Here is a 20,680-nt window from a genome sequence, read left to right as displayed (position 1 = left end):
AAACATTGTTTGGGGACGTTTTTAATCTGGCTCCTGAATAATGTTGGTTTATTAATGGTCAAAGATTGAAGCTTAAATGGATTGTTTACACCCAAAATATTTAATATACTCACTATTTACTCACCCTCAAGTGATTAGAAATTATTAAGAGTTTCTTTCTTTGGTTGAACACAAACTAATAAGGGTATTTCAAAGAAAGCTAAAAACCCTCATCTTCCATAGTAGGAAAGACAAATACTATGGAAGTCAACGGTTACAGGTTTTCATCATTCTTCAAAATATCTTCTTTTGTGTTTTTCAGAAGAAAGAAAGTTGTAAACGTTAGAAAGAAGTCTAAGGTGAGCAAATGATGACAGAATTTTTAATTGTGAGTGCACTATCCCTTTAATCATAGACAGAGATTTGGCTTTCAGTATGTACTGTAGTAACAAGTAAATTGTGAATTGATAAAGCAGACGGTTTAATAAATGACTCTTGAAAAGCACCCAGACAGTTGCATCATGACCAAGCTGGGACGTCTGTTAATGACTGATCCAGAAATAGGCCAAAGAGCTGAAGGAGGAGCACAGATTTAGACCTTCTGTGTTTTTGGATGGAACACAGGTCTGATACACCCGCCTGTTAAAGTGACACCAATGTTATGCAAGAGTGAGGAGGGTAAAGTTCAAAAAAACAGAAGATAGTTGCTTATGGGGTCTGCATGTGGTCAAAATACTTGCAAAAAAAAAACATTTTAGGAGGAGTAGCTCAAATAAAATAATTAAAAGTAATTAAAATAAATAAATAAATAAAATATTTAAAATAATTAAAGTGGCAATAATAATAAAAATAATAATTTAACAGCATGCACTGTCAACCCTGGCACCTTAGACAGGCAGGTGTAAGCCTTTCAAATCGTGTCCTGAATTTCCCACAGGTGAACTCTAATTAAGCTGCTGAAACATCTTAAGAATGATCAGTGGACACAGAATGGACCTGAGCTCAATTTAAAGCTTCACAGCAAAGGCTGTCAATACTGATGTACATGTGATTCTTCAGGTTTTTTTTTTTTTCATTTTAATAAATTTGCAACAATTTCAAAAAATCTTTTTTCTCATTATCGTTATGGCGGATTGCGTGTAAAGTTGTGAAGAAATAAATTAATCTAATCCATTTTGGAATAAGGCTGTAACATGAAAATTTGTGGGAAAAGTGAAGCTCTAGGAATACTTTACACTTGATATGTATACAGGTTGTATATGAACAGAGTTTACAATAGACAAATATAGGTACAGGTTGCTATCAATAATCAGAGGTATGCAGAAAGATATGGACATGATAACAAATGTATATGTACAGTGGGTAAATGTAAAATTCAAGATGAATTAGTGCAACGTAGTGCAATAAATATGTGCAACTTAGTTTTACCAAAAATATTAGGAGCTGTCTAATAATAATAATTATTATTAATATTATTGAATAATTCATTCATTGATTTTCTTTTCGGCTTAGTTCCTTTATTAATCTGGGGTGGCCGCAGCGAAATGAACCGCCAACTTATCCAGCATTTGTTTTCGCAGCAGATGCCCTTCCAGCTGCAACCCATCATCGGGAACACCCATACACACTCATTCACACACATACACTACGGACAAGCTTATTCAGTTCACCTATAGCGCATGTATTTGGACTGTGGGGGTAATTGGAGCACCTTTAGGCTACAGTTTTTTTAACTTTAAAACTTCAACAGATTCCTCTTTGTTCCTAATGATACTGTATATGATGTAATAAATTTGTATTTTAAAATTTAGTCTTGTTTTAATTTAATTTATTTTTTTTTGCGATTTTGTGGTGTAGTTATGATGACATCTGACTAGCTAATGCAGTTTTTAAATCTTATAGTATTAATTAATCAATATTTTATCCATAACCCACAGTAAATAAAAACAGTATTTAAAAGTTGCATAAAAAGCAACAACATGCAAAAAAAATAAATAAATAAAAGACCTCAGCCTTTAATTCTTGTCATAGGATTGTATATTAGATTAGATACTTTTAGATTAACAACACAGACTGATTTTATAGCACCAGGTTAAACTTTCTGACTTCTTCATGGTAATCAAATGCATTGAAAATAAATACAGGCCACAACTGAACATTGAGGATGATCTCCAAAATTAAACCCATAGACTTAAAACATGGTGAAAAAGGCTGAAAACATGGTGTCCACCAGGTTCATTGAGGTGAGGTTAATATTAAATTAAACAAATGAGTTAGTAATTATATTAATTAAAGCCAATGATTGTTAAGACTGTTGCACTTTTTTGTTTTGGCAATATAATCATGTTTGTATAGGCCTATTGTTGTGTGTGCAACATTTGTATATTTATAACTACCTCTGCCTGTGACTCGCGACCCCAACATTTCTCAATGTTATGTTGGGGCTCGCGAGCTGAAAAGTTTGGGAACGTCAATTAAAAGTCCTATATAAGTCAGAAATTTAATTTACAATGGTTTTAAAAAAGACTAAAGAAAGCATACATTTGAAATAGTGTCTGACACCAGCAGAAACCGTGGTTGTGATGTTCTATTCCACTATGGATTTTTATAAATATCCGTTTTACAATACATGACTCTTTGTACTATTATGATTACATCAAAATGAGTAGACTAAAAAGTGATAATATGAAGCCAAAAAATACAAAACCCAATTATGTATATGTAACGGAGGCCAGCTAGTGTGTGCTGTGCAGGTAAACCTCACTCCTCTGACCTGTAAAGATGCTCTAGCGACAGATGCTAGAGGCCGTGGTCTTTAGCCTCCTTGTTAGAGCAACCGACTCCCTTGTGGAAGGTAGCCGGTTTGATACCAGCTCTGAGCGGGTTGGGTGGTGTAGAACCAGTGGGGTTACATATACACTACTATTTTTATAACATAATATGTGCAAACAAAAATACACACTTTTGTCTTTGCAGACTTTTCGTCTTTGCATTTACTTGTGTTGTATTCCAGTTTTTCTCAGTCGCTTTGGTACATTTCTCAGATTTGAAATGTACAAAACAGTAAGTGCATTTCTCAAAACAGCACACACAAATAGCAGAACAGCATGGATTACCTGCAAAAGCCAATCTCTTGCTTAAAATCTTTAGTTCATCTCTTAATATATCAGTGCCGTCAGAGTGACAAGTCCTTGTGTCATTGTGTACGGATAAGAAAGTCAAATTACTTACTCGTGTTGTCAATATAACTGTACTCTGGAGGGATGTTCTCATGTAAGCTATGGCTAATTTGGTTCTTTTTTTTGCAGTTTGTATTGTAATTTGTTGCCAGATCATGTGATTGTGATACAGAAAGGAAAAGACAGCACTACACAGGACCAAGAAAAAAACAAAACTAAAGTAGAAATGTGAACATAGGACAATCTCTTTTCAGATGCACCTTCACTAGACAAAGTCAAAATTGGCCTGGGAGCAATTTACCAATTATAGATTTAAGTCTAATGGAAATGTATGGAAAAATGCATTGTGACTAAATATTATGACAACTTGTTCAACTTCTTTTATATATATAACTTGACATTAACTTTTTTTCTCACCACCCACTGGTCATTTTCACAAGACAATTTTTTGTTGGGCGAGGCAGTGGCGCAGTAGGTAGTGCTGTCGCCTCACAGCAAAAAGGTCGCTGATTCGAACCTCGGCTCAGTTGGCGTTTCTGTGTGGAGTTTGCATGTTCTCCCTGCGTTCGCGTGGGTTTCCTCCGGGTGCTCTGGTTTCCCCCACAGTACAAAGACATGCGGTACAGGTGAATTGGGTAGGCTAAATTGTCCGTAGTGGATGTTTCCAAGAGATGGGTTGCGGCTGGAAGGGCATCAGCTGCGTAAAAACTTGCTGGATAAGGTGGCGGTTCATTCCGCTGTGGCGACCCCAGAAAGGGACTAAGCCGACAATTAATGAATGAATGATTTTTGTTGTTGTTGGAAACTGTATTTTATATACTTAAATTTGACCTTTGCATGCTAAAAGTACTTAAGTAAGACACATTTTACTTGATTTAAGTCGTTAAAATAACTCTGACTATCTTATGATATAGGTAGCCTAAACCTGCTGTAGTCAACCTAAAACCTACAGTAGTTTGACATAAAACCAAAACAATACCCATAGGACATTTTTATTAAGCAGATTCTTGAATAACAGTAAGTTCATGACATGTTAAATATAAAGTATATTCTGCTGAATTTAACAATACTGAATAATAATAAATACAGTTATGTAACCATAACATTACCGTTATGTCTTAGGACATCTTTGATTAACTTTTTATTACCTACACCAAGTGTTGACTAATGAAGGTGCATTTATAACAACCATTTATTTGTTAGACTACTTTATTGTCAAACCATGTTGCATACAAATTGATTCAACCGAGTTTTATGACAGTGTATTGCTGTAGAGGACAAATAAAACACGAGACAGGTGTTTAGAAAGAGTATAGTTTATTTTGTTTGACCTGCAAACTTATCTAAACAAGATAAACTTTCAGAAAACAGCACGGAAACATTATAATGCGCGCGCTCATCAATAACGGCTGTCTTCAATAGTCCTTTGCTCAACAGCTTTGCTGAAAAACAAAGCAAAACATTACAACAGCCAGACAAACAGTTAAATCATAACAGTTACCGTGGTTACCGTTTTAAACTATAGTAAACTAAAGTTTGAAACTATATTTTAAAATAGACGATGAGTGGGCCTCGCTGCTGCCACCCACCATAATCCTTGCAGCGCGGCAGCCGGGTCCCACTACCGGCCTCCCGTGTTTCCCTGAGGGTCCTCACGGCTTGTATTGATCCCTGCCTAGGGTTCACAAAAGCCGCCTCGCCCCAGGGAGTGCACGGGCTAACCGGGCGCCAGTCCGTGGCAGCATTCACTGGAATGTTGCTTGGCGGCACATTTTGAGCAATGAACATGCAAAATTCTTTGCGATATTGCGTTTATGTACGCAAACCGCAAGGAACTACAGCACAGACGGGCCCGAGTGAAGCTTCACGAAGCGGACTTTGTGAGATTGGCTCTGCTCCGCTCCACTCGTACCGTCAAGTATTGAACTCACCTTGGTCAGGTACAAATAGAAACACCGAGCGAACTGACAACCCTGAGAGAGAACCGACGAGCTTTATAGGAACGCATATGCAAATGTTTACAATGCGACGTCACTGCTGTAAGTCTCGTTGTCATGGTGAGCGCTGAAGAGAGCATCTCATTGGAGCACACAGACTCGGGAATTTCAGTCACGGCTGTAGACAAAAACATATTAAATCTATTGAATTTTTTTTTTCATTTTTGGTGCTGTGTAATATTCTGGGAGGCAGTAGAATATGGAGACAGATGAATAGATGCGGGACATTAGAACAGAAAGTGAGCCTGGCTAGCACTGCTCTAGTGGTGGTAAGCTTCTTATTATCCAAGATCGCCATCTAGCGGTCACATAACCAAACAGCATGTTACTTGCTACTGACCACCCCTAAGGCCAAAATGTCCAGCATTTGTCCTTTTAATTGTTTTATGTAATTTAATATTATATAATAGATTTATTATATAATTAATATAATATATTTATATTCATATATATTCCTATCACGTCTGTGTTTATGATGCTGTTTGCTCACTTCTTTTGTTTTATTCTGATCAGATATCAGATCGCTCAAACCACTTCAGAAGGTGATCTGGGATGCATTGCAGATGAAACTAGACAGGTTTAATCATTTTATAGACAAAATTAATAAATTATTACCTGGAGAAAATCTGACCTGCACCTGAAACAAGTTTACTATAAGCATAAAACATGCTCTAACCAGAATTTGTCCCATACATGAGCTCATCTGTCCTATTTTGACTGCTGCCATCATAAATATTGAAAATAATCCATCAAAAAAGAAAAAGAAAAAAAAAGGCTTTAAGACCAAGTGAAATCCTCTGTCGGCTGCTGCTTCGGTGGGACTATAATCTGATGTAAGAGAAGTCTTCTTTCACTACTGTATTGCTTTTAAACAGAGAAAACATTTACAGGTTACTTTTATTCTAAATCTGGGACCTTATTTCTGAAATAAAAATGAGCATTAAAAAGATGTGAAGCATCAGAAGCAGACCATATTAAATTAATTAGAATATATGTTGGCTATTGTTCATATCTAGGATTTTTCAATTGTATTTTTTTTTACCAAAGAGACTAGAACAATTCTGCAAAATTCATTATAATTGTTTTATTATTATTATTATTATTAAATTTTAACATTTTTTGGCCAAATTGTGACTAAGGGCAGTTGCGTGTGCTGGCCAGTTTGTTTTTTGTCTAATAAATGTTAGTGGGCAACAATTATTTTACTTCAAAACTTTGACAGATTGCTATTTTTTCTTAATGATACTGTATATTATTTAATAAATTTGTATTTTAAAAATTAGTCTTGTTTTATTTTTTTAATGCAATTTTTAAGACATATTTTTAGTACATCAAAAAGTGCGGTTTTGATGACATCTGACTAGTTAATCCAGCAAAAAAATCACTAAAATGCAGTTCAATTCAATTCAATTCAGCTTTATTTGTATAGCGCTTTTACAATGTAGATTGTGTCAAAGCAGCTTCACATAAATGGTCATAGTAACTGGAACAGTGTGGTTCAGGTTTTAGTGTTTAAGTTCAGTTCAGTTCAGTTTAGCTCAGTTCAGTGTGATTTAATCATTACTGAGAGTTCAAACACTGAAGAGCCGATTCATTGATGCGTAGCTCTACCAATCCTGAACCATGCGAGGCAGTGGCGACAGCGGAGAGGGAAAAAAAACTTCACCAGTACTTGCAGTATTCAAATCTCAAAGTTAAATAGAAACTGAGGCGTATAAGTGAAAAAAGTTCCACAAGGTCAAAAAGAACCACCCCTTTCACCAGGCTGGCTACGGGCATGCAGTGATGGGTTGCAGCTAGAAGGGCATCCCCTGCGTAAAACATAAACTGGATTAGTTGGCAGTTCATTCCGCTGTGGCGACACCAGATTAAAAAAGGGACTAAGCCAAAAAGAAAATGGATGAAAAATGAATAATTGATTATTATTGTTGTGATTATTATTATTATTATTATTATTATTATTATTATATGAAAATATCAATACCCTATTGTTATCATTAATCACATAATAATCATTATAACGTAATAATTTTAATACCATTATGATGAACAGCATATTTATAATAACTATAATCAATGAATTGTTATTTTTTAGTAGAAGTGAACAATGGAGTTTAAAATAAGCACTTTAAGTATAGTAGGCTACTACTCAAGAGTCGGCATGGGGGCAGCAATGAACACAGATGATCCTTACCCGCCAACAACTCAGAGAAAGAAAAAGAAGAAGAGGAGCGTAGAAGAAGAGGCAGCTGCGGAAGGCGGTTGTTTTTTTCCCCTTACCTCATTTGCTAATGTAAACCTGGTTTATTTCTCGTTGTTTTGAAAACCACTGTTCACTTTTATTCTGGAGAGCACAGTAAAGCGGTCGCGAGGATGTTGGCGACAGGAGCGGTGAGTTTCTGGACGCTTTTCGGGGTTTTACTCTTGTTTGTGCAGGGGCCTGGTAGAGCTAACGGCTAAAGCTAATTCAACCAGTTACTATGGTGATCTGTATTAAAGCTCGTTTTCGTCTTTATTTTAGACTTTTCTTTAAACATAATGTAGTGTAAGTACTTATAGTTATTAGAGAGTCATATGTGAGAAATTTATGCGAGCCTGACGTTTTCTACGTGTGCTTTTTGTAAACATAATATTAGCATAGTTGTTAAGTTAGTGTTTTATTTTTTTCATTTAAAGAACAGCATATTACATTTTACATCAAAAATATAAATATCAAACGAGGACGTATAAACAAAAAACAAGTATCCAAAATGTACATATGTAATGTTCGCAATTAAATTAACACGTTTGAGAGTCGCTGGTGCTGGTAATATATAAACATATTTCAGTCAACAAAGCCGTAAAATTAGGCTTCTTATGAGAAAAATTGCATTTCTGAATGTAAAATATAGATGACAATATAAATCGCGTTATAATTTAATAATAATAACAATATTATAATTTAAGTCAGTTAAATGCAGGGTTCATACGGTCATTGAAAACCTGGAAAAGTCATGGAAATTTGACATGGCATTTTCCAGGCCTGGAAAAACGGAAAAACCAACAAAGTTTTAGAAAAAAATCATGGAAATTAGTTTAACAGGTATCTGTATACTTAAATATAGATCAGTTGTCTTTTTTACTTCTCAGAGCTCAACAATAAGGACTGCCCGATGGCCCGGGGCCAGTGTGTGAGATGCTTGGGACAGTAGACAGGATCATTTATGCTGCCTTGTCACTAGTTTCATTTGCCTGTGACTATTTGTCAATTGCGTGCAAAATACAGTCTTAGAATTGAGAAAGAGTTTGTGTTTTCAAGCCTTCAAATGCTACCTTTCGGTTTTTCTTATCTGATTGGATGTTGTGAGCACATTATTTTTATCCGTATCAACCAGTACAGCGTAGAGACTCCAACATGGCGGTAACATCAAATGATTATGCTAAAGGAAGACATGTGTTTTTAATGTCTTGGAAGCAGACATTTACGAGGGTACACCACGACTAAAACAATTAAGTGATGTTTTGTACAGTTTGCCGTCAGTTCGGCAGGTCTTTAGCCATCCTTTGTTTCAGAACACTTAGAATTTTGCTCATTATACATTTATTAACTATTAATTAACTAGTAGTTTATTAACATTAATTTTTTTTTTAATATTTAAATTCTAGATTTACAAACATTTTGACATGTTTTTCTTTTTAATTTGTGGCTAAGAAATAGCTATTAACTTTTTTTGGTGGGGCCAGTTAAAATATTGGCAGGGCAAGTAAAAATCTGAACAGCTGGTCCGATTGGGCCAGTAGAAAAAATTCTTAGCGTTGAGCCCTACTTCTTTTCTGTCCATGGTCGAACACATGCTCTCACATTATTAGTAGTGTGTGAACATTGTCTAAATAAATTTTAAATGGATATAAAGATTAATTTATTCATTCATTCATTTTCTTTTTGCTTAGTCCCTTTATTAATCTGTGGTCGCCACAGCGGAGTGAACCATCAACTTATCCAGCATGTTTTTACATAGCGGATGCCCTTCCAGGTGCAGCCCATCACTGGGAAACATCCATACACACTCGTTCACACACATACACTACGGACAATTTAACTTACCCTATTCACCTATACCACATGTCGTTGGACTGTGGGGAAAACCGGAGCACGGTGATACCCACTGTGCCACTGTGCAGCCTATAAAGATTCATTTAAACCTAATAGATTGTTTTATGATATTCCATTATAACCTTTAACATGCATAGTTTTTCTTGTTATTTACCACGTATATGGAGACAGTACATGTAACATTAGGTCATTAAAACTTACTTGAAAATCATTGAAATGAAGGACGAACCCTGTAAATAGAATTATTTTCCTCATGGTCATTAGTAAATATAGTTATGAGTTATAGTTATGTGTGACTATTATTAATATTAATTTTGTCACCTGGTAATATAGTAACAACTTGTGAGAAAAAAAATTACACCATACATTTTGACATTTGAGTCATTAGTAGGCATGGGCTGGTATAAGATTCTGACAGTATGATATAACCTTGGATAAAAATAGCATAGTTTTGTGGTATCATTACTGCGCTAAAATAAGTGCTTTTTACATATCTGGGTAAAACAAAACAAAAAAACTTTCTCCATGCAATATATTATGTTTTATGAACTATGTCAGGGTAAATAGTAAAAATAAATCATTGACTTCTGCTCTCTTTATTAGTTTCAAAAACACAGATTTCTTTACAACACACAAAAAAAAAATACACTGTAAACCCTTACATATACCTTATAAACGATATAACAGAACATTTTAGCGGTTTTAAAGCCTTGTCTATTCCAAACTTTTAAATCGTCCCATGCCTAGACGTTAGTAGTCAAAGTAATGACTCAATGAAGGAAAGAAAAACCTATTTGTGACTTGTATAAGTGTATTTTGGTTGTGATGCTTATTTTAATAGAATGTGTCATTTTAAATTATATTAGGTAACATTTTTATTCAGGAAATATTTTTGTCTTTAAAGGGGATTTTAAAATATTTATCAGAGTGTAAACAGAATATAAGAATATAAACAGATATTAGAATATAAACAGAAGTCAGAATTATTAGCCCCCCTTTTATTTTTTTCCCTAATTTCTTTATAACGGAGAAAAGATGTTTTTAACACATTTCTAAACATAATAGTTTTAATAATTCATTTCTAATAACTGATTTTTTTTTATCTTTGCCATGATGACAGTGAATAATATTTTACTACATATTTTCAAGACACTTCTATACAGCTTAAAGTGGCATTTAAATGCTTAACTAGGTTAATTAGGTTGACTAGGCAGGTTAGGGTAATTAGGCAAGTTATTGAATAATGATGGTTTGTTCTGTAGACTATTGAAAAAAATATACAGCTCAAAGGGGCTAATAATTTTGTCCTTAAATTGGTGTTTAAAAAATTAAAAACTGCTTTTATTCTAGCCGAAATAAAACAAATCAGACTTTCTCCTGAAGAAAAAAATATTATCAGACATACTTTAAAAATGTCTTTGCTCTGTTAAACATAATTTGGGAAATATTTAAAAAAAAAAAGAACAAAACAAAAAAATCAATGGTGGGCTAATAAATCTGTCTTCAACTTTATATATGATGACTAAAGAAGTGCTCTCTCACTCTCACAGACTGTAAGCACAGCGGGTCTGGCGCAGGTGGACCGGGAGAAGATCTACCAGTGGATCAATGAGTTGTCCAGTCCAGAAACACGAGAGAACGCCCTGCTGGAGCTCAGCAAGAAGAGAGAGTCTGTGACTGACCTGGCCCCAATGCTCTGGCACTCCTGCGGGACCATAGCAGCTCTACTGCAGGTCTGCTTCAGTTTCTTTCATTCTAGACACAATTCTTTTTGATTTAAAGAAATATTAATTGAATTGAATAATTGTGTAATTATTATTATTATTTTACATATAAATAAATATTAAGTGGCATAACTGTATGTTTTTTTAATATATATCTGGTTAATTAATTCATTATGCAATTAATAATACAATAAGTAAAAATTAATTACAAAATTATTTTAGGTAATATTAAGAGGGATTTGTAAATGTAGGTTTTTTTGTTCAATGTTTTTATTCAATGTACACAATTTTGATTAATCTTTTTGATGAAAATGACATTTAAAATGAATTTTAAAGCAATAAATTGACAAACAATTGTTTAGTAAAACATGAATTATTTCAGATATTTGAAAAATTATGGAATGGAGTGATAATAACTGTATAAGTTACAAATATGTCCCTTTTTGAAAGAATTTTAATAAAATTTAGGGTTTAAGTAGTTTTTTTTTCTGCACTTTGAAAATTAAAACTTTTTGTAAACGCTCTTTTCTGACATTTGACACTAAAGTAGTTCTTCAGATATTCAGATACTATTAGAATTTATATTGAATAGTAATAAATAACAATAATAGCAAAGGCTTTTATTGTAATCAAAACAAGTTCAAAGTTTGAATTCATTTGAGAAGGTAGAAAAAAATAGAGCAAAGTTAACTAAATTGAGATTAATAATTAATTTTTTTTTTTTTTACAGGAAATTGTTAACATCTACCCATCCATAAACCCCCCGACACTGACGGCACATCAGTCTAATCGAGTGTGTAATGCCTTAGCACTGCTGCAGTGTGTGGCGTCACATGTAGAGACACGGTAACACACTTCTTATAGACACAGAAAACGACACGCTCTCTTTAATGATTCGCCACATTGACTGATCCTCCGATTTCTTTCTCGTCCTCAGTTCTGCTTTTCTGGCAGCTCACATCCCTTTATTTCTCTACCCGTTCCTGCACACGGTCAGTAAAACCAGGCCCTTCGAGTACCTTCGGCTCACCAGTCTGGGCGTCATCGGTAAGAAAAAATATATATAAGTAAGATTGAACTGAAATGTTATCATTGTTTGGAAGAGCTATAAAAATATTGTGTGTATATATACAGTGCTCAGCATAAATGAGTACAGCCCATTTTAAAAATGAATATTTTTATCCATTTCTCAGTGAATATTGGTAATATATATTAGTGCATTTGAACAAAACAGATTTATTGTACAGATATGTTTTATCAAAATAATATTTTAGTCACATAACATCTTTAGAAATGGAAAGATTACTTATAAATTCATGCAAAATATTGCAAAAAAAAAACATAACAAACTAGAACATTTCAACAAAATTGTATATATTTTGTATATTAATTTGTATAATATTTTCTAACATATAAATTTGGGCTACTAATTTCTGAACCATTATTGTAAGTTTCACTTTATTAGATTAGCTCCAGATTTGGATTCAGTACTCACTAATCTAATGTATATGCACAAATGTAATATTGTAAAGCTTCCTATAGAAAATATTCATTTAAATGAGAGATTTGTTTGGGGTATATATGCTGAGCACTGGATATATAATATTATGTAAATTGCCAAATACTTTAATATTTGGTAAAAACATAAAATAAAAAAATATGAAATACATATAATAAACTATATGTAATATAATTAAGATAAAAGTAGTAAAAACAGTATTTTGCATTAGGCGATACAAAAATACAATTAAGCAGTTTGAATTATATTTTCAATATGGAAGGGCATTTGTATCTATATATTGATTTTTTTTATTTTGTTTAGTGGTTTTGCAGTTTCAATTTGTGACATTTCTGTATCTATATTTAAGTTTTTGGATGAAAATGAAAGTAAGACTGAACTGAAATGTATTCATCTTATAGGAGCATTAGTGAAAATGGTGAAAATACTTTTTATACATACAAATTTAATATATTTATATAATGACGTAAATTTGCCAAAAAATTAATATGAATTTTCCATTCGTTAAAAAATATATATACTTTGTAGCAGACGAAACAAAAATACAATTAGTGCAATCAGTTTGAGTAAATTTTTGAATGTGTATGTTTTATTTAGTACATTTGATTTTTTTCAATTTAAATATATTTCATTATTCGATTTTTGATGAATATGCTAAAAAATTAAATAAATAAGTAAAACAGATTTACTTTCATATATGAATTTACCATTCACAAGTAATAAAAAAGGTATATTTAAAAAAAAGTTTTATCAATGCATCATATTTTTGTTTTATTGAATATGTCAGGTGATTAGTAACCACGTTATTGACCTAGTTTTTTATTCATTAATTGATTTATTTAGTATATTTGATTTGCATTTACTTTTATAAATGTGTTTCTTCTAAATCCTGTATTGAATAATTTTTTGGGATGTAATTGTGTAAGCCTGATAAATAAGCCAGAGATGCGTTTGTCTTATAGGCGCACTGGTGAAAACAGACGAGCAGGAAGTCATCAACTTTCTGTTAACCACAGAAATAATTCCTCTCTGTCTGCGCATAATGGAGTCCGGCAGCGAGCTCTCCAAAACGGTAATCTCATTACATGACATAACTTGACAAGTTATGAGTGTACGTGCATTATTCAGATGCATTTGATGTGTATTTCCTCTTTTCTTCCTTCAGGTGGCCACGTTTATCCTGCAGAAGATCCTCTTGGATGATACGGGGCTTGCCTACATCTGCCAGACCTACGAACGCTTTTCACATGTAGCCATGATACTGGTAATTAACTATTAATGTTCAGGAGTATTATTAACATGTTAGACATATTCATTTTTGGGTTCTGAAATCATTTGTCTTTTCGTTATAAGCCATGAAATGTGTGTGCGCGATTATTTATTATTATTATTATTATATGGAAATATTGTTGACTTTCATTTCCGGGCTGACATTTTGACTTTGTCACAAAAAATGTGTGATTGTAATGAAGATTTAGAGGGCTGAGAATCCATCTGCAGCTTCATTGACAGGAAGTAGCAAACAACAGAGTGTGAAAGACAGGCTAATGTCGGAGCAGGTGCATAAAAGTGAGAGTTCAAAAAGCAGGCTAAGGTCAAGGGGCAGGCGGCAAACATTCCGAGAACGAAATCAGGCAAGAGTAATAACAGAAAAATAAACCAGGAAGAACGCTTAGTATTGTTTGCTGGGCAAAACAAGTCTTTGCATAGACTGATGGGTAAGGAGGGTTTATATAGTGTGCGTGATGGATTTCAGCTGCCACTGAAATCATTTCCAGGTAAGTGGGCTGCTTGGTAATGTAGTTAGAGTTTGTATATATCAGTATTCGGGTGAGTGTTCCCTCTGGTGGTATGGAGAAGACAGAGTGAGTGTCTCACTTATAACAGTGATGAAGCCTATTAGAAAGCATTTGCTAAGACTTTATAATTCATAACATGAAAACATAACATATGCCTCTAAGTTTTCATTTATTGTGTTTGTGAGATATGATGTAGTTTAGTACTATCACACAAGCAGGGTTTCTTAAAAATCACCATATAGAAGTGATCGCAAATTTGATATAGATTTTAATAACAAAACTCATTTTTATAATATAATTAACAAATTTATACTATTTTAATGGGGGGGAGAAAAATATAAATATATTATAATTCGATTGTCAGTTTGAATAGTTTTTATTGTGTTTATTATATTTATATTGTAAAAAAAAATTGGCCTCAAAAAGCCAATAAAATTGACATGGTATTAAATAAAATATATGATAATAACACTAATACGTTTATGTTATCTAGTACATTTAAATAGCACATTCTACAGGGTGGTTCAACAAACAAGAATGTCAGACAAAATATTGCCAGTTTTGTTCAGTTTGGCCAATAAAAGTAGATCTAAATTTGTCAATATCGCAAATTTGGACAGTTAAACAATCTGCAACCCGGGCTCATTGTGGAAACGTACGTAAGGTACGTATTCGAGCATTTTTTGTTTTCGCGGATCAGCGAGAGCCCGCTGTGCGCGCTTTTTCGCGTCTCGGGCGCCTCTCGGGAGCGAGCGCCGTTAGCGCCCGCGCCGTTCTCGCGCGAAAAGCCGCCGGATTGGCTGACCTCCTCTTCCTTCCCCTCCTTCCCTAAACCCGAGCAACGGTTTGCAAAAGCCGTTCAGAAAAAAAAAAAAAGCAAAAGCCCTCGTCTTCGATTTCGACCGCGTTTTCGGATCCCGCCGCGTTCTCGCCCTTATTTTTCAGATTCTGTTTTTCGTCTTACCTGATTTCTGGAACCGCTGTTCCCCGGACTCAATCCCGGTCGTCATCCCCGCGGCCGGCTCCTCCTCCTCCAGGCCTCCGCTCCGCCGATGCAACGCTGTAAGCTAAGTGGACAAACTGGTTGCATCGGGAAAGCCCTCCACTCGGGGGCGAGCCGTCGGCCGGCGAGCGCGAAAAGGAGGCGCGGAGCAGCGCCACACCGCCCTGAAGCGTTCGCTCGAAAAAAACTAAACGCGGCCGTACGTACCTCGGAACATGTGAATCGCGGTCTCCAGAAACGTCCGCGGGGCTACGTTTCCAAAATGAGCTTGGGTTGACAATCTGAATTGTTGGCACAATAGCCTAGTGGTTAGTTTGCGACATATAGTGCGGCAGTGCTCCAGGCGTCTCGGGTTCAAATCCCAGCTCGAGGACCTTTTCTGATTTTTCCCCCTTTCTATCCCACTTCACTTCCTGTCAACCTACTGTCCTGTCAAAATAAAGGCAAAATGACAAAAATAAATCTTAACAATCTGACTGGCGATAAACAACATTAAAAGCTTTGATTTCAAGCAAAATAAGATTTTAGATTGTTGTCCACTGTCAATGTTTTATAATACTTATAGCATAAAGAGTGAATTATCACATTTTCACATTTGATTTATTCAGAGATGTGACCGTATTATATATAAACAGATTTGGCTATTTATATAAGTCCGTGGGATGCACTGTGTATATAACATATTGTTGTAATATTGTGTAGTCCTACAATATGTGTGGTTAGTCATGGGTTGTGTATGGCAAAAGATACTGGCAGAAACACTAAATGTTGTTTTCCTCTAATTATGTCTAATTTTAAACAGATTTTTAGAAAAAAAACAAGGTCAAAAACAACAAATGTTTTCGTCGTAGTCAAACTTTATTGAAAACTCGGGTATCAGCATAATATTTTTGTAATGATGTGTAAATTTGCAAAAACAAATACATTAATTTATGAATTTTCAATTCACATGCTAAAATAATAAAGGTGTGATTTTTTTTATTTATTTATTTATTATTTTTTTTATTGATTTATTTATTTATTTTTTGCAGCAGATGATTAGTACAATTAGTACAACTGATGTCTACTTTTAAACAATAGAAAAAAAGCAGGATGAAAATAGGCTTGTCTGTAAAGGTTTATCAGTAATTATTAAAATCAGTTATGGAGAAAACCGTTCCTTTGTTTGAGCAGAAGGTCTCTGATTGGCTGGCTAATTGCATGACTGAAGTGGTATTTAAACTAATGACTATATGTTTTGTGCTCTTGCAGGGGAAGATGGTTCTTCAGTTGTCTAAGGAACCCTCGGCTCGTCTGCTTAAACATGTTGTGCGCTGTTATTTACGACTTTCTGACAACTCCAGGTATTTTTATACGGTTTGCATGAATTTTACAAAAACAATATATATTTATATTTATATATTTTATCTAATTTCAACTCCAAAATTGTATATTACTTGTTTAAAAGATTGTTTTACATTTATTTTAATTTACACATAATACATAATGTTTACTTTTAATAATTTTAATTAAAATGAAACTTTATTAGTTTGTGAAATATTTGCATCAATTTTATGTTGTTATATATTTAAAAAAATCTAATATTTGTAAAATTATAAAAACATAATCAGTTATGTTTATTTGTATTTTTTTAATTCATGTTTTTAATAATTTTTTTAATCTATGTTTCTAACTTTTTTTTTTGTAATTTGTTTAAAGTCTGTGCAAAATCAATATTGAAAATGTTTATTTTGCTAGCGCACTTCATTATTCTTTAGGTCAGGGGTGCTCAATCCTGTTCCTGGAGATCTACCTTCCTGCAGATTTCAGTTGCTACCCATATCAAACACACCTGAACCAATTAGTTAGGACCTGAACACCACTTGATAATTACAGTCAGGTGTGTTTGCTATGGGTAGCAACTGAAATCTGCAGGAAGGTAGATCTCCAGGAACAGGATTGAGCGCCCCTGCTTTAGGTAAACAATTAACCTATTTAAGTTGATCCACTGAAAAGAGTTTGTTTGGGTGATCTTAAATCAAGTCTGACTGTTAGGTTGCTACGAGGTAATGATGCGCAAAAAGAAAGCCCCGCCACCTACTTAAAAATTCCATTTCAGTTGGAAGTACTAAGGCCCAATCCTAATTCTACCCCTTAGCCCTTCCCCTTACCCCTACCCCTCCTTTTGCGTGGTCACGTGAAGGGGTAGGTGTGTCCCAATTCCCTTTAGCTTGAAGACGTAGGGCTAAGGGGAATGGCTAGATACCCCTTCAATCAGAGATTTTTCAAGGACCTCTCGAAACCAAGGGGTAAGAAAATTTCGCAGAATATACCAGCTAAAGCGACAGCATGGCTGCACGCAGAAGTAGATGCACAAATTTGTATTTTTTGTCATTATTATGAATTTTATCATAAACAAACACGTTTTAATATATTCATAATCCCGTTTGTGTTTTACTGTCTTAAAAACGCTAAAATAAGGTTGGAGTAAGGTAAGATGTATGGTTACAATAATAGAATTGGGATTGGGCTTAAATCAACATACTGAAATAAAAGTGAAAAAAAAATTATGAAGTATACACATTTTGTTATATAATTGTTTGTGTGTGTGTGTGTGTGTGTGTGTCAGGGCGAGAGAAGCTCTGCGTCAGTGTCTGCCCGATCAGCTGAAAGACACCACATTTGCTCAAGTTCTGAAGGACGACTCCACCACCAAACGCTGGCTCGCTCAGCTGGTCAAGAACCTGCAGGAGGGACAGGTGACGGACCCACGCGGCATCCCTTTACCTACTCAGTAACACACAAACACTGATAAACACACACACTCAGGACGCCAGCACAGCAGCATCTCGCACACATCTGACACATTTTTACACACAAGGGCACTTAATATTTTTTGGCCAAGAAGTTCAGAAACGGTGCTCAGATTTCACGGTTTGATTTTATTTCTTTTTTCGAGATGTTTAAATTGACTTTGGACTCTGCTGGACTGAGGAAGAGTCAGTCTCATCCATCATTAGGGATTTGCTTTTTTTCTACATCTTCTTGATGGAATCCTAAAGAAGATGATGAAAGACTGTTTTGTCTGTATTTTCATCCTAAACTAAAGGAAATGTGTATTTTGAATGCTGTTGAATAAACAGTGCCATGCCATGGGAAATGTCATGCGAAACTGACGACTGCTCTGCTGATTTTCTGCTCTCAAGGGGGAATTCGGAGTCAAGTTGTAGTTTTGTGGAGTTATGTGGATTAAAAAAAAGTATCTGATTAGTTTATATAATAATTTGATTTAATGATTATACTCACCAATTATATATTAAATGGGAAACAAAGCACTCAGTCAAGTTTACATTATTTTGTAATTGGATTTCTCTTTAATGAACATATGTTAAACTCGATTAATGCAATCATTTAGCATAAAATGGCATGTTTTACAAAAAGCTTTTAGACCTAGGGTGCTGCCATCTTGGAATATCGCTGTGTCTGATGTCACGGGGTTGGTTCTGTTCCCTCAGCTGAACAGATACAGTGGTAGTAATGGACTGAACGTGGAAACTGCAAAGCCTAATTTAACCCAATGCATGAAGTTGTGGACATGAAGCTTGTGCAAATTCAATCATCAGATGTGTGTCTAACATAAAATATATATTTATTATATTATTTATTAAAAATAGATTTATTAAATCTTAAAAAGGGGTAAACTAGGTGGCCTTTAACATAATATAAATCCACTGTGACGCTTGCAACTTTATTGACTGCTACCGGCTGGCCATTAGTTGTAATGCTAAAACAAGCTGTGAAAAAAAAGCTAGTGAAATACTTTTCAATCAATTTACTTTTTGTCTTATTAATGTACTGAACAATTATGTGGTGATCAGTTATTTCTTTTTAATAAAACTATGGTATTCTTTAAAGTTCTATACATGTTGGCAATTTCAAAGTGTAAATATGTCTCATTAAACTTTATCTAACAAGGGAATATTCAATACAATTACATTCTAGACTTGCGACCAATCATCAAGTCTAACAATCATAACTCTGTCAACCGAACACTCCATTGCTAATCATGATCCTGTAATGAACAATCTGATATGCTCTTAACACAAGGTGAGAGTTTCATTGCAATGGAAAGTGTTCGACCGTGCGTGCGCGCGCATTCGTCCGCGGGTGTGGTGTGAGTGTGTGTTTTGGCTCGATGATATAGCGGGTCAGCAGGGACCCCCCTTTTAAAGACGCCAGAGCTGTTTGTGTAAGCCGAGCTTAGACATTGAGCTTGTCTTGTGTTTTATTCATGAACAGAAACACGAGGAGAAGAATTCCTAATAGGAGATGAAGCCAGGTACAACCGAAACCGACCAGCGAGACCCTCAATAGGAACAAACCACGCTTAAACGCTCTAAACATGACATTTACTTTAAACTCAAGATGTTAGAAATTAGCCTAATCAGCTTTAATTGAGATTATCGTCCCCTCTTAAACACTCGAACACCATTTAGCGGAGATGCTAAATGTTGAATGACTGTTTTAGGAACCTGATCCAATGATCTGGGGGCTCCACTGAAGGGCCCCGGTGAGAGGCTAAGCGTGGACAATAGACTCTGGAGTTGTGCTCTACAAACACATTAAATGGCCTGACATGCGCAGTTCAGAGCCAGACTGGAAGCGGGCGCCACTGTCCCATATATGGCTGTCAACATGCCATGAAGCGGTTTGAATATTTCATAAACCGTCGGTCAGTTTGATCTTTTGTGTATAAAGTGAATCTAAGCCTTCATCGTTTTAATAAAGTAACGAGTAACCATTGAGCTTAATTTTTCATTAGTGCTTGCTAATGCTACTTTTGCTCATATTTAGTGATTTGTACTTGGGACATGGGACGAAAACTGATTTACCGCGGTTTGGTTTTAAATTTTCTTTTAAATATCTGATAAAGATATTTAAACCATGATATGTTTACCAAATGTTATTATACTGTGAGAATCTTATACAGGCCCATGCCTACTTAGGAAGGTGAGTATTCTTCTAGTTACCACCTAGAACACGGTTGCCTTCACTTAGCAACATGGTAAAACTACCTAGAAAAGTAGACTGCTGTCGTTGTTCTTTTGGCAAGTTTGTATTCAATTCAGTATTATAGTGAAGTGAGTCTTGTTAAGTGTGATTTTATGCACACTTGAAGGTCCTGGGGAGCAGTTAGGGATTAGGTTTATTCACACCTCCATCTTGCCAGAACTAGGAATCAAACCTTCAACCCTTCAATTACGAGTCCAATCTATCTTTTTTAATGATAAAAAAAATAGCAATATTTCAGTCTCATGTTGTTGTTTTTTATCCCGGACGAGCCCCCAAATTAGGATTATTGGCAATATTATCAACTCTGACCTATCAAGTATTTTTGACACTAGATG

The 20,680-nt window shown here is 34.8% G+C and overlaps 1 protein-coding gene across 1 annotated transcript; it reads left to right on the top strand.

Moving 5' to 3' along the window:
* The first annotated feature begins 7,312 nt into the window (after positions 1–7,312).
* On the top strand, positions 7,313–19,186 carry cnot9 (CCR4-NOT transcription complex subunit 9). Its single transcript, NM_214760.2, has 8 exons — positions 7,313–7,546; positions 10,799–10,981; positions 11,703–11,818; positions 11,910–12,019; positions 13,454–13,563; positions 13,657–13,755; positions 16,545–16,636; positions 17,902–19,186. The coding sequence occupies exons 1-8, from the start codon at positions 7,529–7,531 to the stop codon at positions 18,068–18,070; spliced, it is 897 nt and encodes a 298-aa protein (NP_999925.1). The 5' UTR covers positions 7,313–7,528; the 3' UTR covers positions 18,071–19,186.
* Positions 19,187–20,680: the final 1,494 nt, after the last annotated feature.

This window comes from Danio rerio, chromosome 22 (assembly GCF_049306965.1).
Source record: "Danio rerio strain Tuebingen ecotype United States chromosome 22, GRCz12tu, whole genome shotgun sequence".
Taxonomy (NCBI): Eukaryota; Metazoa; Chordata; class Actinopteri; order Cypriniformes; family Danionidae; genus Danio; species Danio rerio.
This window is presented reverse-complemented; position numbering and strand designations above follow the sequence as displayed.

Coding starts and splice junctions, on each gene's coding strand:
- cnot9 (NM_214760.2), top strand. Junction 13,564..13,656: donor GCAGCGAGCTCTCCAAAACG/GTAATCTCATTA, acceptor TTCTTCCTTCAG/GTGGCCACGTTTATCCTGCA. Junction 16,637..17,901: donor CGACTTTCTGACAACTCCAG/GTATTTTTATAC, acceptor TGTGTGTGTCAG/GGCGAGAGAAGCTCTGCGTC.